The sequence below is a fragment of the Salvelinus fontinalis genome, chromosome 41, assembly GCF_029448725.1.
Source record: "Salvelinus fontinalis isolate EN_2023a chromosome 41, ASM2944872v1, whole genome shotgun sequence".
Taxonomy (NCBI): domain Eukaryota; kingdom Metazoa; phylum Chordata; class Actinopteri; order Salmoniformes; family Salmonidae; genus Salvelinus; species Salvelinus fontinalis.
The window spans coordinates 13,811,462-13,826,880 of record NC_074705.1 but is presented as its reverse complement, the minus strand read 5'-3'; the positions used below and the strand labels follow the sequence as shown (position 1 = coordinate 13,826,880).

General features: G+C 48.2%; 1 protein-coding gene across 13 annotated transcripts in view; it reads left to right on the top strand.

The window, feature by feature from the left end:
- LOC129840427 (bromodomain adjacent to zinc finger domain protein 2B-like) overlaps positions 1 to 15,419 on the top strand; it is a 112,663-nt gene that overhangs the window by 77,906 nt on the left and 19,338 nt on the right. For all 13 annotated transcript variants that reach the window (XM_055908306.1, XM_055908303.1, XM_055908311.1 and 10 more), the window contains 6 exons: positions 5,694 to 5,864; positions 11,264 to 11,464; positions 11,701 to 11,859; positions 12,716 to 12,915; positions 13,442 to 13,675; positions 13,780 to 14,349. In XM_055908306.1, coding sequence (XP_055764281.1) covers positions 5,696 to 5,864; positions 11,264 to 11,464; positions 11,701 to 11,859; positions 12,716 to 12,915; positions 13,442 to 13,675; positions 13,780 to 14,349 — 1,533 coding nt within the window. In that variant the 5' untranslated portion in view covers positions 5,694 to 5,695. The remainder of the gene's footprint in view (positions 1 to 5,693; positions 5,865 to 11,263; positions 11,465 to 11,700; positions 11,860 to 12,715; positions 12,916 to 13,441; positions 13,676 to 13,779; positions 14,350 to 15,419) is intronic.

The following is a 15,419-nucleotide window of genomic DNA, read 5'->3' as shown; positions in this document are numbered from 1 at the left end:
TGTTTTACACTGTGAGAGGGGGGGACTGTTTTCCACTGTGAGAGGGGGGGACTGTTTTACACTGTGAGAGGGGAGACTGTTTTACACTGTGAGAGGGGGAGACTGTTTTACACTGTGAGAGGGGGGACTGTTTTACACTGTGAGAGGGGGGGACTGTTTTACACTTTGAGAGTTGGGACTGTTTTACACTGTGAGAGGGGGGGACTGTTTTACACTGTGAGAGGGGGGAACAGTTTTACACTGTGAGAGGGGGGGACTATTTTACACTCTGAGAGGTGGAGACTGTTTTACACTGTGAGAGGGGGAGACTGTTTTACACTGTGAGAGGGGGGACTGTTTTACACTGTGAGAAGGGGGACTGTTTTACACTGTGAGAGGGGGCAGTGTTTTACACTGTGAGAGGGGGGGACTGTTTTACACTGTGAGAGGGGGGGACTGTTTTACACTGTGAGCAGGGGAAACTGTTTTACACTGTGAGAGTTGGGACTGTTTTACACAGTGAGAGGGGGGGACAGTTTTACACTCTGAGAGGGGGGACAGTTTGACACTGTGAGAGGGAGAGACTGTTTTACACTGTGAGATGGGGGGACTGTTTTACACTGTGGGAGGGGGGACTGTTTTACACTGTGAGAGGGGGCAGTGTTTTACACTGTGAGAGGTGGGGACTGTTTTACACTGTGAGAGGGGGGACAGTTTTACACTGTGAGAGGGGGGGGACTGTTTTACACTGTGAGAGTTGGGACTGTTTTACATTGTGAGAGGGGGGGACTGTTTTACACTGTGAGAGGGGGGAACAGTTTTACACTGTGAGAGGGGGGACTATTTTACACTGTGAGAGGGGGGGACTCTTTTACACTGTGAGAGGGGGGGGGCTGTTTTACACTGTGAGAGGGGGGACTGTTTTACACTGTGAGAGGGGTAACTGTTTTACACTGTGAGGGGGGCAGTATTTTACACTGTGAGAGGGGGGACAGTGTTACACTGTGAGAAGAGGGACTGTTTTACACTGTGAGAGGGGGGACTGTTTTACACTGTGAGGGGGGGACTATTTTACACTGTGAGGGGGGGACTATTTTACACTCTGAGAGGGGGGACAGTTTTACACTGTGAGAGGGGGGACACTGTTTTACACTGTGAGAGGGGGGGGACTGTTTTACACTGTGAGAGGGGGGGACTGTTTTACACTGTGAGAGGGGGGGACTGTTTTACACTGTGAGAGGGGGCAGTGTTTTACACTGTGAGAGGGGGGGACTGTTTTACACTGTGAGCGGGGGAAACTGTTTTACACTGTGAGAGCTGGGACTGTTTTACACTGTGAGAGGGGGGGGCTGTTTAACACTGTGAGAGGGAGGGACAGTTTTACACTCTGAGAGGGGGGACAGTTTGACACTGTGAGAGGGGGAGACTGTTTTACACTTTGAGAGGGGGGGACTGTTTTACACTGTGAGAGGGGGGACTGTTTTACACTGTGAGAGGGGGAGGTGTTTTACACTGTGAGAGGTGGGGACTGTTTTACACTGTGAGAGGGGGGGACTGTTTTACACTGTGAGAGTTGGGACTGTTTTACATTGTGAGAGGGGGGGACTGTTTTACACTGTGAGAGGGGGGAACAGTTTTACACTCTGAGAGGGGGGACAGTTTTACACTGTGAGAGGGGGGGGGGGACTGTTTTACACTCTGAGAGGGGGAACTGTTTTACACTGTGAGAGGGGGAGACTGTTTTACACTGTGAGAGGGGGGGGGGACTGTTTTACACTGTGAGAGGGGGGGACTGTTTTACACTGTGAGAGGGGGGACTGTTTTACACTGTGAGAGGGGGGGGGGCTGTTTTACACTGTGAGAGGGGGGGGGGACTGTTTTACACTGTGAGAGGGGGGGACTGTTTTACACTGTGAGAGTTGGGACTGTTTTACACTGTGAGAGGAGGGGACTGTTTTACACTGTGAGAGGGGGGAACAGTTTTACACTCTGAGAGGGGGGCCGTTTTACACTGTGAGAGGGGGAGACTGTTTTACACTGTGAGAGGGGGGGGACTGTTTTACACTGTGAGAGTTGGGACTGTTTTACACTGTGAGAGGGGGGACTGTTTTACACTGAGAGGGGGGGCTGTTTTACACTCTGAGAGGGGGACTGTTTTACACTGTGAGAGGGGGGGACAGTTTTACACTGTGAGAGGGGGGACTGTTTCACACTGTGAGAGGGGGGACTGTTTCACACTGTGAGAGTGGGGACTGTTTTACACTGTGAGAGGGGGGACTGTTTTACACTGTGAGAGGGGAGACTGTTTTACACTGTGAGAGGGGGGACTGTTTTACACTGTGAGAGGGGGGACTGTTTTACACTGTGAGAGGGAGGGACTGTTTTACACTGTGAGAGGGGGGGACTGTTTTACACTGTGAGAGGGGGGGGACTGTTTTACACTGTGAGAGTTGGGACTGTTTTACACTGTGAGAGGGGGGACTGTTTTACACTGAGAGGGGGGGGCTGTTTTACACTCTGAGAGGGGGACTGTTTTACACTGTGAGAGGGGGGGACAGTTTTACACTGTGAGAGGGGGGACTGTTTCACACTGTGAGAGGGGGGACTGTTTTACACTGTGAGAGTTGGGACTGTTTTACACTGTGAGAGGGGGGACTGTTTTACACTGAGAGGGGGGGCTGTTTTACACTCTGAGAGGGGGACTGTTTTACACTGTGAGAGGGGGGGACAGTTTTACACTGTGAGAGGGGGGACTGTTTCACACTGTGAGAGGGGGGACTGTTTCACACTGTGAGAGTGGGGACTGTTTTACACTGTGAGAGGGGGGACTGTTTTACACTGTGAGAGGGGAGACTGTTTTACACTGTGAGAGGGGGGACTGTTTTACACTGTGAGAGGGGGGACTGTTTTACACTGTGAGAGGGAGGGACTGTTTTACACTGTGAGAGGGGGGGACTGTTTTACACTGTGAGAGGGGGGGGACTGTTTTACACTGTGAGAGTTGGGACTGTTTTACACTGTGAGAGGGGGGACTGTTTTACACTGAGAGGGGGGGGCTGTTTTACACTCTGAGAGGGGGACTGTTTTACACTGTGAGAGGGGGGGACAGTTTTACACTGTGAGAGGGGGGACTGTTTCACACTGTGAGAGGGGGGACTGTTTCACACTGTGAGAGGGGGGACTGTTTTACACTGTGAGAGGGGGGACTGTTTTACACTGTGAGAGGGAGGGACTGTTTTACACTGTGAGAGGGGGGGACTGTTTTACACTGTGAGAGGGGGGGGACTGTTTTACACTGTGAGAGTTGGGACTGTTTTACACTGTGAGAGGGGGACTGTTTTACACTGAGAGGGGGGGCTGTTTTACACTCTGAGAGGGGGACTGTTTTACACTGTGAGAGGGGGGGACAGTTTTACACTGTGAGAGGGGGGACTGTTTCACACTGTGAGAGGGGGGACTGTTTCACACTGTGAGAGGGGGGACTGTTTTACACTGTGAGAGGGGGGACTGTTTCACACTGTGAGAGGGGGGACTGTTTCACACTGTGAGAGGGGGGACTGTTTTACACTGTGAGAGGGGAGACTGTTTTACACTGTGAGAGGGGGGACTGTTTTACACTGTGAGAGGGAGGGACTGTTTTACACTGTGAGAGGGGGGACTGTTTCACACTGTGAGAGGGGGAGACTGTTTTATACTGTGAGAGGGGGGGGGACTGTTTTACACTGTGGGAGGGGGGACTGTTTTACACTGTGAGAGGGGGGGACTGTTTTACACTGTGAGAGGGGGGGCTGTTTTACACTGTGAGAGGGGGGGACTGTTTTACACTGTGAGAGGGGGGGACTGCTTTACACTGTGAGAGGGGGGGACTGTTTTACACTGTGAGAGTTGGGACTGTTTTACACTGTGAGAGGGGGGGACTGTTTTACACTGTGAGAGGGGGGAACAGTTTTACACTGTGAGAGGGGGAGACTGTTTTACACTGTGAGAGGGGGGGACTGTTTTACACTGTGAGAGGGGGGGACTGTTTTACACTGTGAGAGTTGGGACTGTTTTACACTGTGAGAGGGGGACTGTTTTACACTGAGAGGGGGGGGCTGTTTTACACTCTGAGAGGGGGGACTGTTTTACACTGTGAGAGGAGGGACTGTTTTACACTGTGAGAGGGGAGACTGTTTTACACTGTGAGAGGGGGGACTGTTTCACACTGTGAGAGGGGGGACTGTTTTACACTGTGAGAGGGGGGACTGTTTTACACTGTGAGAGTTGGGACTGTTTTACACTGTGAGAGTTGGGACTGTTTTACACTGTGAGAGGGGGACTGTTTTACACTGAGAGGGGGGGGGGGCTGTTTTACACTCTGAGAGGGGGGACTGTTTTACACTGTGAGAGGAGGGACTGTTTTACACTGTGAGAGGGGAGACTGTTTTACACTGTGAGAGGGGGGACTGTTTCACACTGTGAGAGGGGGGACTGTTTTACACTGTGAGAGGGGGGACTGTTTCACACTGTGAGAGGGGGGACTGTTTCACACTGTGAGAGGGGGGACTGTTTTACACTGTGAGAGGGGAGACTGTTTTACACTGTGAGAGGGGGGACTGTTTCACACTGTGAGAGGGGGGACTGTTTTACACTGTGAGAGGGGAGACTGTTTCACACTGTGAGAGGGAGGACTGTTTTACACTGTGAGAGGGGGGGACTGTTTTACACTGTGAGAGGGGGGAACAGTTTTACACTGTGAGAGGGGGGACTGTTTTACACTGTGAGAGGGGAGACTGTTTTACACTGTGAGAGGGGGGACTGTTTCACACTGTGAGAGGGGGGACTGTTTTACACTGTGAGAGGGGAGACTGTTTTACACTGTGAGAGGGGAGACTGTTTTACACTTTGAGAGGGGGGACTGTTTTACACTGTGAGAGGGGGGACTGTTTTACACTGTTTCACACCATGAGGGGGGGGGACTGTTTTACACTCTGAGAGGGTGGACTGTTTTACACTGTGAGAGGAGGGACTGTTTCACACTGTGAGAGGAGGGACTGTTTCACACTGTGAGAGGGGGGACTGTTTCACACTGTGAGAGGGGGGACTGTTTAACACTGTGAGAGGAGGGACTGTTTCACACTGTGAGAGGGGGTACTGTTTCACACTGTGAGAGGGGGTACTGTTTCACACTGTGAGAGGGGGGACTGTTTTACACTGTGAGAGGAGGGACTGTTTCACACTGTGAGAGGGAGGACTGTTTTACACTGCGTTGAAAAAGATCTGGGAACACTCTTGTAATTCAAATAGAGATTCACGCTATGTGCTTGTGTGCATGTGTCAACTGTGTGTATCTATGTCTGTGTGTGTTTTGTCCGTCCAAAATGTCAGACAGCCTCTTCTCTCCCCTCTCAGCTGAACACTTGTCATTTACTGTCATGTTAAAGTGATAATGGTCACTAATTCCACACCAACCCCCCTCTTTAAGAATTAGTGACATTTCCACCACTGGCCTGCCCCCCCCCCCCAACCCCCACCTCCCCACCACCCGGCCCATGAGCTCTGATTGGGAGGTGGGGTGTGTGTGGGGGGTTGGTGTCCAGGGCTAAATAGAAATATTGTTCTGGGGAAGTGAGATGTGAAAGGGAGAGTGGCGGGCAGCGGTGTGTGTGTTTCTCTCTTTCTTTTCTCTCTCTCCTCTGCTTTTCTAACGGTGCTGATTGGATTGTGTTTGACAGATATGGAGTCTGGAGAGCGGCTGGCCTCCCCCGCGCCCCCCACCCTGCCCACCGCTCGCACCTCCTCCCCTGCTGCCTCCTCCTCCTCTTCCTCCTCCTCGTCCCCGGCTCCCAAGAGCAGTCTGGCCCCAAGCCATGCAGCCTCACTGGGATCTACCCTCAGCACCTCTGGTAAGACTGCTTCATCTCTCCGCACCGTGCATCACACGCACGCACGCACGCACGCACGCACGCACGCACACACACACACACACACACACACACACACACACACACACACACACACACACACACTGTCAACACCCTGTTAAACTGCACATGACTAAATACACAAAATGCACTTTACACTTCCTACAGAGAGACTGGTTTACAGAGACACTGGTTTCCAGGGAAATGGTTTACAGAGAGGCTGGTTTACAGATAGGCTGATTTACAGAGAGGCCGGTTTACAGAGAGGCTGATTTACAGAAAGGCCGGTTTACAGAGAGGCTGATTTACAGAGAGGCTTGTTTACAGAGAGACTAGCTTACATAGAGGCTGGTTTACAGAGAAACTGGTTTACAGAGACACTGGTTAATAACTACTGTCTGTATATATAGAATAGAACAGCCCCTCCATAACTACTGTCTGTATATATAGAATAGAACAGCCCTTCCATAACTACTGTCTGTATATATAGAATAGAACAGCCCCTCCATAACTACTGTCTGTATATATAGAATAGAACAGCCCCTCCATAACTACTGTCTGTATATATAGAATAGAACAGCCCCTCCATAACTACTGTCTGTATATATAGAATAGAACAGCCCCTCCATAACTACTGTCTGTATATATAGAATAGAACAGCCCCTCCATAACTACTGTCTGTATATATAGAATAGAACAGCCCCTCCATAACTACTGTCTGTATATATAGAATAGAACAGCCCCTCCATAACTACTGTCTGTATATATAGAATAGAACAGCCCCTCCATAACTACTGTCAAGCATATCAGCTGTGCACTGTGTAATGTGTGGCGTAGAAACTAAAAACCCCTTAAGATTCACCTTCAACTCAAAGTTCTCCTTTTTTCAACACGAGGAAGGATGAGTTTAATGCGTTGCTGACTTCCCCCCAGTATTAATGATGTAGTTATTGTTAGGCCTGTGAAAACACCTTTTCTCCCAGACTCAGCCTTCCTCTGACAGCTTGGGTTGCTGCTGAAAGCTTCTGCATTAATGAAGCCCAAACAATTAGAAAGCCTCTTTTATGTAATACGGAACACACACACACACACACACACACACACACACATATACACACAGATATGCTCGCCCATGTTTCCTGACAACCTCTTGCTATGTGGCTGCACCACTGATTTGTGTGTGTGTGTGTGTGTGTCTCAGGCTGTGCCTGCGTGATTTAACATGTCTGTCAGCCACTCAGTGTCTTCGTGCCAGCTCCAAACAACCAGACCTTTTCTCTGCATTCTAATTGTGGTCTCGGAGCCATTATGCAGCATGAGGAATACACACACACACACACACACACACACACACACAGTAGTCGACAGATCACACTGACCAGCATATAGCATGCAAATTTCACACCGCACTAGTTGTTGTCTTTCTCTTTCATGATAAGAAAAGCGACAAAATAAAGCCCCCAGTATTTCTCTCTCTCTTCTCTCCCCTGTGCTGCTCCAATGAAGCAGCCATTAGGCCATCTTCTCATGCATTATACATTGCCCATATCCCTCTGCGCCATAACCTGTTCTCAGATTGTCTAGATAAGTGATTTTGGGCCGGGCGTCAAATGAAATGCTGAGAGGCAGGCTTCTAGCTCTGAAGTTGTGCCGAGCTTGATCAAGCCAAGCAAGAGTTCTTTCATATGAGACGTCTTGTTCCCGCGCGGAGCGGAATCTAACGATGAGGATTCATATTAATGATTAATTATATATACTATACCTATTATATACCCACTGATGTGAGTGGCAGGTAGCCTAGTGGTTAGAGAGTTGGGCCAGGAACTGAAAGGTTGCTGGATAGAATCCCCGAGCTAACAAGGTAAAAATCTGTCGTTAAGACCCTGAACAAGGCAGTTAACCCACTGTTCCTCGGTAGGCCGTCATTGTAAATAAGAATTTGTTCTCAACTGACTTGCCTAGTTAAATAAAGGTTAAATATTTATTTTATTTTATTTTTATGTTGAAATGCTTAAATCGAGTGCAGAGCCCCCCACCACCAGCAAATCCCCAATGTAGTTCGTTCCACAGCTTTGTTTTGGTTTCATATTGAGATGCATTTCTGTAGTTTCTCATTTCTCATAGCCTGACGTACAGCACTTGTTCAACACACTTTTAAAGCTGTTGAAACATGATGGAGAAGGTACATTTGTCTTCCTGACACCTACACTAGTCACAATTAAAGGAATAGCCACTCTGTTGAACATGTGGCTGTGACTTCAGATTCGGCAACTAGGAGCCATTTTAACAGTAATAACACTCCTCTATTGTCATATGATAGCTGTTGGAACTATTTGATGTCGTGGCGGATTCTTGTCACAGAGGTATCAGCAGAGCAGAGGAATTAATTCAAGGTCTTTTGCCAACCTGCCAATACTACTTGAGATAAACATTGAAGAAATCTCAGATGAGCAAGAACAGTGGTGAAAGGAGATGGGGAGGAGGGGGGTAGGGGGGGGGGGGGCATGCAGTGTGTCATTGATGAGGATATCACTTTGAAAAAGCCCGGGCGCATGTAGCAGTCTTTCCTACTGGGATCGGCTCACGGATGCAATTAACTTTAAATCTGTCCATGGAAATTTGATTGACTGCAGCAAACAACAAATTAATCCCCCTTCGGCTAGCATCCTCCGAACACGAAAAAAAAAAAGGGCCCAGCGCTTTTTTAGAATGCAGTGAGTTTGTCAGAGAGAGTGGAGGAGGAGGGTGGAGGAGAGTGAGAGAAAGGATATCAGGTAATCCTGTATTTCTGCTCTGCTGCTCTCTTCTCTCCAAATTTCTGATTAAATTATTCTCCAGCTGGAAGCGCATTAATATTGAAAAGGCATTTGCAGATGTCACTCTGTTGCTCGGGGAAGGTCGGTCGAGGCGAGAGTGACGGGCGGGGTTTTGGCGGGAGGGAGACGCGACGGAAGTGGCTGCTGGCCTTTCGGGGGTCGTGTTTTGTATTTTCAGTCATTTGTCTCCGTATCCGCTAGCTGACTTTGGCAAGGCAAGGCACTCCATATTCAGCATATTCTAATGAAGTACACAAAGTATTTCTCTCCTCTGTCGTGGTGCAGCAGACTGCGAAGACTAGGGCCTTGAAGCCGACTCAAAGGGCATTTTCTCATGTGTCGCCACACCACTCTGGCACGCTGGCTGACACTCCCCAGCTCCCACTGAGCATTTCAACTCCGCTTCCCACATGCAAATAAACCTTTTTATTAGCCTATTGTGATGCCGAAGATATCTTCCTCAATCTCCTTAGACTTCCATATTACTGGTTTACAATATGGGGGTAGCATTTAAGCCATTTTAGGAATCAGTCTCTAGGGAAATCACACATGTACATTTTTCGTTAGTCCTAAATTGCTGTTGAAAAGATGCTCTCAACATTAGGGCTACGGTGGCCTTTGTGCACATTTTATGATATTGTAGGTGCACAGTCCGGCCTAATGTCGAAGAGTTGGAACATGAACACTTTCCTCTCTTCTGTAAGTGAGATAATGTAATTCGAACTCAGGATTAACCAACCAGACAGTTATGCTATGTAATATGATGCTATAAGGACATTTTAATTCGATTCCCTTGATCATCTCAGCCATTTACCCTCAACATTGTATTTTCACTTCATGCTCCCATCACTATATGTATATGTAGCTGTTTTAGGGCACGCAAAATGAAAGTGCTTTAGCTTAGACCTAATTATGTTTAGTTTTTGTTTTTTCTCAGTTATGACAGCCAGACAGGCAGGCGCAAATGTTCTGGTTCTGTTCTGTGCGTCTCAACTCCATCATCTGATTCTGTAGGACTTGGGGGCATCACACTCACACAGCACTCACTGGGCATGTTGTAGGTTGGCATTTTCACAAGCTCAGTGAATAACACTTTATATCTCCTGTCATCACTTTTTATGCATACGTATTACCTGGCTCAAAGAGAGCTAGGCTTCGCCCCGCCGCAGCCTCCCTCTCTCCCTCGACCAACCTCTCTCTCTCTCTCTCTCTCTCTCTCTCTCTCTCTCTCTCTCTCTCTGTGTGTCTCTCTCTGTGTCTCTCTCTCTCTCTGTGTCTCTCTTTCTCACCCTTCTGTAATGGAAATTGAATTTGCATGAAATATGCTCAGACCAAATTGCATCTGACTGTGCGAGGAGACAACGCACTCCGCTTGCCCTGCCAGAAATGATTGTACTCAGGTTTAGGGGAAAGCTTGATGACGATCGTGTTGAAGTGTTACTCTTTTTTTGGGCAGTGTGCTGCTGAAATTTAAATCAGAAAAGGTTTGGAGGAAAGTATTAGGAGCAGGCTCTACCGCAGGTATGCCTCTCAAACACCACACACTGATGTATTGAAGGACCGCGACTCGCTTGTTATTCGTTCTACCACTGATTCAGCCTATTTGAGCTCGTTTAATTTGCATGGTGATAGACATAATGGAGTAGCGAGGAAGGATCAGTGCTATACAGTACCTGCAGAAACACTTAAATTACACTCCCAGCGGTCCAAATGTCCCGCTGCTCAGCCCGCATCAGTTTCAAGTTTCTTGGTAAATACAAAACTCGAATACTTATGGTAATTTCTCGCGGCTTCGTTTTTTACTCTGCCCCTAAGAACGTTCTCTTTGTAGCCCAATTAAACAAATCAGCTCCCCGTCAGAAAATATCATATGAATTGTCGACTGGGATTGCTCTTTTTGTCTTCCTCTCTCTCTCTCTCTCTCCCCTACTGAAGTACAGCCTAGAGCTCCGTCGATCTAGAACATGCATGATGCGCGTCTCCCCTCTGAGTAGTGTCTCTGTCTCAGTCACTCCGATCTGAGCTGCTCTGTTCTGTGTTTGAAACAAGCATGTGTAATCCTGTCGAGCTCCAATCCAGGGCAATCTTTGTCCTTTACGCTGCCTAATGTCTTGTTGAATATACATAAAACATCACCTTACCCAGCAGAAAACCTGTAGGGGGAGAAGAGGAGACGTCATTACACTTGAACACACAGAAGGGATGAATACCTAAGAAGCCAGCGAGTCAGGGTATTTCGAGGGCACGACGAACCCTCACGTCATCTCTGAATTTAATTCAGTTTATTTATACCCTAAACAGAAGCACACTGCTGATCAAATCAAATGTTATTCGTCACATGGTTTGTAAACAACAGGTGTGGACTAACAGTGATATGCTGACTCACAGGCCCTTCCCAACAACGCAGAGAGAAAGAAAATAGAGAAATAATAGAAAAGTAAAACACATAATAATAGATACACAATGAGTCATGTGACAACTGCTTATGTGACTACTGAAGTAAAAAGGCCTTAATACGTACATTTGATTGATGTATAGTTTTTTGTTGTACTGTTTGTCCATCAGGTCGTTTGTATGGGGCGATGAGCGACCAGCAGCCCTACACGTTGTCAAGTGCCTTCCCCCTGGTCAGCCACCCAGCCTTCGGCCTGTACACCACTAGCTCAGGACGCCCAGAGTTTGGAGGCCTGGGGTCGCTGGGTTCTCTGGGGTCCTTGGGGATGTCTGCTGCCCTGGCCGCACACCCCCAGCTGGGGGCTCTGACAGGTAAGAGGAGGGGCGTGGTGTGGCGCCTGGACAGATGTAACATGATTGGGTCCAGGAGATTTACTTGACCTGAACAGCAGATGAATGAAACAGCATGACCAATCAGTATTTAAGGGTGTGCTAACTTCTAATACTCTTTAGGTGATTGTAATTGATATACAGTACTGAAGTTAGTGGATGAGACAGAATGACACTGACATGTCAATGTCCTCATCCTTGTCCTCTCTCTTCATCAGAATGGTGGCGAGCAGCAGAGGCCCACAGTAGGGGGGCAGCAGCCTTCCTCCCCCCGTTCCTGGGCCTCCCCACAATGTTCACCCCCCACATCCAGCAGAACCACAGCCCCATGCAACCCCCCTCCAGGACCCCCAGCAAAAACGGACAGATCCCCAAAGGTATAGCTACGCCCATCCTTCTTACATTGAACCGTTCCAAGTGCTTCATTCTGACCTATACAGATAATAACAGCTTAGAACAAAGGTGATCATTGCGACACTTCCTGTGCTGATCAGGGGGAAATATGTATTGTATTGTACCTGTATATTGGCACAGTGTGAAGGAGCTTCTCACACCTGTTCAAAAGCAGCAAATGATTTTACCGCCAGGAAATAAAAGGTACCCTTTTAAGAGGGTGAGGTATTTAAAGCGCAACGTATTTTTTTTTACCCCTCTGGCAATTGCGAGAGATGTGAATGAATTAATCATTCCTGTAAGCAGGTGGTGGAAACTGTTCACAGGGATTAAGTGAGAGGCTCCCTAGTCTCGGCAGTCTCCGGCTCCGTGATGAGATTTCTCCCGTCGAGAACCTTATAATGACTTCCAGTCTCAGTTAATGGCGTATGTGTAGGCTTTTTTTTTCTTCTACTCTCTGTCTTTTTTCTCTCTCGCTCTGTCTTTCTCACACACTCTCTCTCTTGCTCTCTGTCTCTCTGTCTCTCTCTGTCTCTTTCTCTGTCTCTCTCGCTCTCTTTCTCTCTGTACCCTTTCTCTCTCAATCTACTTTTTTAATTTGATGCTATCTTTTAATTTATCTTTTATTATGTAAACCACTCATGTTGTGCTCACGCCATGTTCAGCATGCCTAAATGAGATACGCCTAAATCTAGATTTTCATAAGGCTTTTTAGTCTGTTTCCACATTCAGAAGAACCCCGGATATTTCTTTAGCGTTTTTACTCGCAATGTCTCGTTGCTCAGATGAGATTGAGATGACATGTAACAGTGTGCTGTGCCTCTTTCTGTGCGATTTCAGGGGTGAACGGGGCAGTGAATGGAAGTGGGGTCTCCTCCCCAACCCTGCAGGGGTCTTACTCCATGAACGCGTCCCCATCTCTGGGTGCCTCCCAGTCTGTTAAGGGCCCCAAGGCCAGGGGCCCCAGGAGCAGCCCTCACAGCCAGAGCCACACAGCAGAGCTACAGCTGGAGAAAGTACCTCACAAACCTAAAGACAAGGTCAGCTTAATGATGTAGTGGCTCTAGATTACTGATGACAACGTCACGAAAGTGATGCGCGCACATCGACGTGTTCCGGAAGCCGCGTCGTTATGATTCTGAACGCTCAGATAGCTAGCAACAATGACAAGAAGCTGCCATGTTGTAGGTAGCTCGTTTCAGCTCGTTGTATCTTGTTATTGATACCGTGTCTTGTTTTGAGGTGTTTTGCCAGATTTCATGTCAATGCTTATATGGAAAAAAATTCGATAGTGGTCATTATACAATTGTATTTATGTTTTCAATAAACATTTGGAGATGAAATATAGGTGACATGTTGTCAACAGTCTAAGCCAACAGTTTTGCACACGTCGGTTGTGTTGGTAAAAGCCAACCTGTCTATAGCTGGAGTAAAGCCTTAAGTATTTGACTTGGGGTCTATTTTGAACGTTTTAAGTTTTCCATTTTCAGTTTAGAAACAAAAATCAAGTGGTCAAAATGTACACTGGGTGCTTTATTGATTGACAGCCTCTCTGCCTTAATGCAGAAGCCCAGTAAAAAGCCAGCAGAGGTCGCTGGGGTCAGTGACAGCGAATCAGGCTCTTCCTCGGACAGCTCCAGCAACGGAGCCATCAGCAGCGACCTGGAGGACCTCGGAGGGGAAGAGGACGACGACGATGATGATGATGACGACGATGATGAAGACGAGGAAGAGGATGGAAAGTGTGAGGCGTGGAACTCTGAGAAGGAGAAGGCGAGGCGGGCGAAGAAAAAAATGAAGGTACAGTGATCGTGAATAGTACTGGTAGTGTGTAGCTACTTATGTCTGTGATGTGCTCCGGGGTGAGCTAACAGCGGGCTTCCTCTCCTCCCCTCCCTCCCCAGATCGGGACACTAAGCTCAGGCATGAAGGAGGCCCAAGACAAGAGGAACAACCTCCCCCACAGCCTACCCTCCGACCCCCCCATCCTGGTCCCCTCACAGCACTGCCCCTCTCCTCCTACCCTGTCCCAGAGCTCCCCCCTGTCCCTCCAGACCTCCTGGCCCAGGGAGGAAGGTCTCCAGCAGCACCTCAGTGTCATCCAGTCCACGGGCCTAGCAGCCAGCTCCAAGCCCCTGGCTCTCCTCACCCAACCCCGCAGGGAAACCTCCCCATCACCCCTTTCTGCCTCGCCAATCCCCCTCATCACCTCGCCCAAAGGACGCACCACATCCTCCCCCAAGCCGCCCAAGCTCCTGCCCTCCTCGCCGCAGAACCTGCCCCTGTCCCTCTGCACTTCCCTGTCCCGCTCCGTACCCCTGTCCTCCTCGCCTCAATCCTTCCCTCTCCTCACGTCGCCCATGGCCAACTCCCAGCAGCCCAAGCCTCTGAAGACACCTGGCAGTGGGAAAGCCAGTAAGAGGAAGCTGCTGGAGGATTCACTCTCTCAAATCAACGAATTCAGGCTCAAACAGGTTGGTCCAGTGTCCTCTCTGCCCAGCCACTAGCAAGGAATATGGTATCAAGTATGACTTGCCTAGTTAAATAAAGGTTAAATACAATAAATACAAATAAAAAATCCCATTATTCACACAGTAGCTCTTTTTCCCCATGGTCAAATAATACCACAGATTGGTTACTGGCTAGCTTAGCTTTTCACCTCATTTGGATCATCGGTCGAACATGAAACCGTTTCTCCTTTCACAGTTAGAAGGTTGTCGGTATTCATGGTAACATATTGTAGATGAGCTGCAGTAAGAGGGCTGCTTCCAGCCAGAGGGAGTCAGAGAGGGAAGTGGCAGTCCTGTCTGAGTCGTTTGATTGGGTGTCCCGCTGTGCTGCTCAGCCTGTAAACCAAAAGGTCAACCAAAAGGTCAATGCTTTTGGCCTCATTACCTCAGCAAAGCAGACGGCACATATAGCTACTCTATGTATTTACTACCGTTTTACTCTCCATTTAATACATTCACAACTAGATAGAACATACACATATTTATCACCTTCTACAGGGCATTGTGGACCTCGCGCATGTAGTCGAAATGGTAACTGAAATAGTAGTTAATTGATTATGCGAATTCCTATTGCTGCAGCCCGCTAGAAGTGGAAATCTGGTCTTCTCCCCTGTTCTATTTTACGGGTGGGGAGTTTTTTTTTTTAACCAAAGGCCTCTGAATTCCCCCAGTGGTTCAGAAACTGTTACTGTATTGCATGGTCTGTGAAATGGATTTGTTTCACTTGATATCACATCTTGTTGAATGTACATGTCGAAGCCCTTACCTGTGTTTGCTGAAACACGGTGCAACGCCAGACGTGACTGTCGTTCTATAAAATCTGCCGTTATGCTGTTTAAAGTAAAACACAGATGCATGACGCTAACACTTTTCACAGACTCATAACTGTAGTCATTTAAGTGAGATACGGGAACTGGAAGCCGCTTCTCAGCGGTTTTACTCTTTACTTAGTACAATGGCTGTGGTTATTGCCTTGTTATATGCAATTGTCTCCAGGCTTCTGTCCTGGGCACAGTGAGACAGAGTGAGCCAGG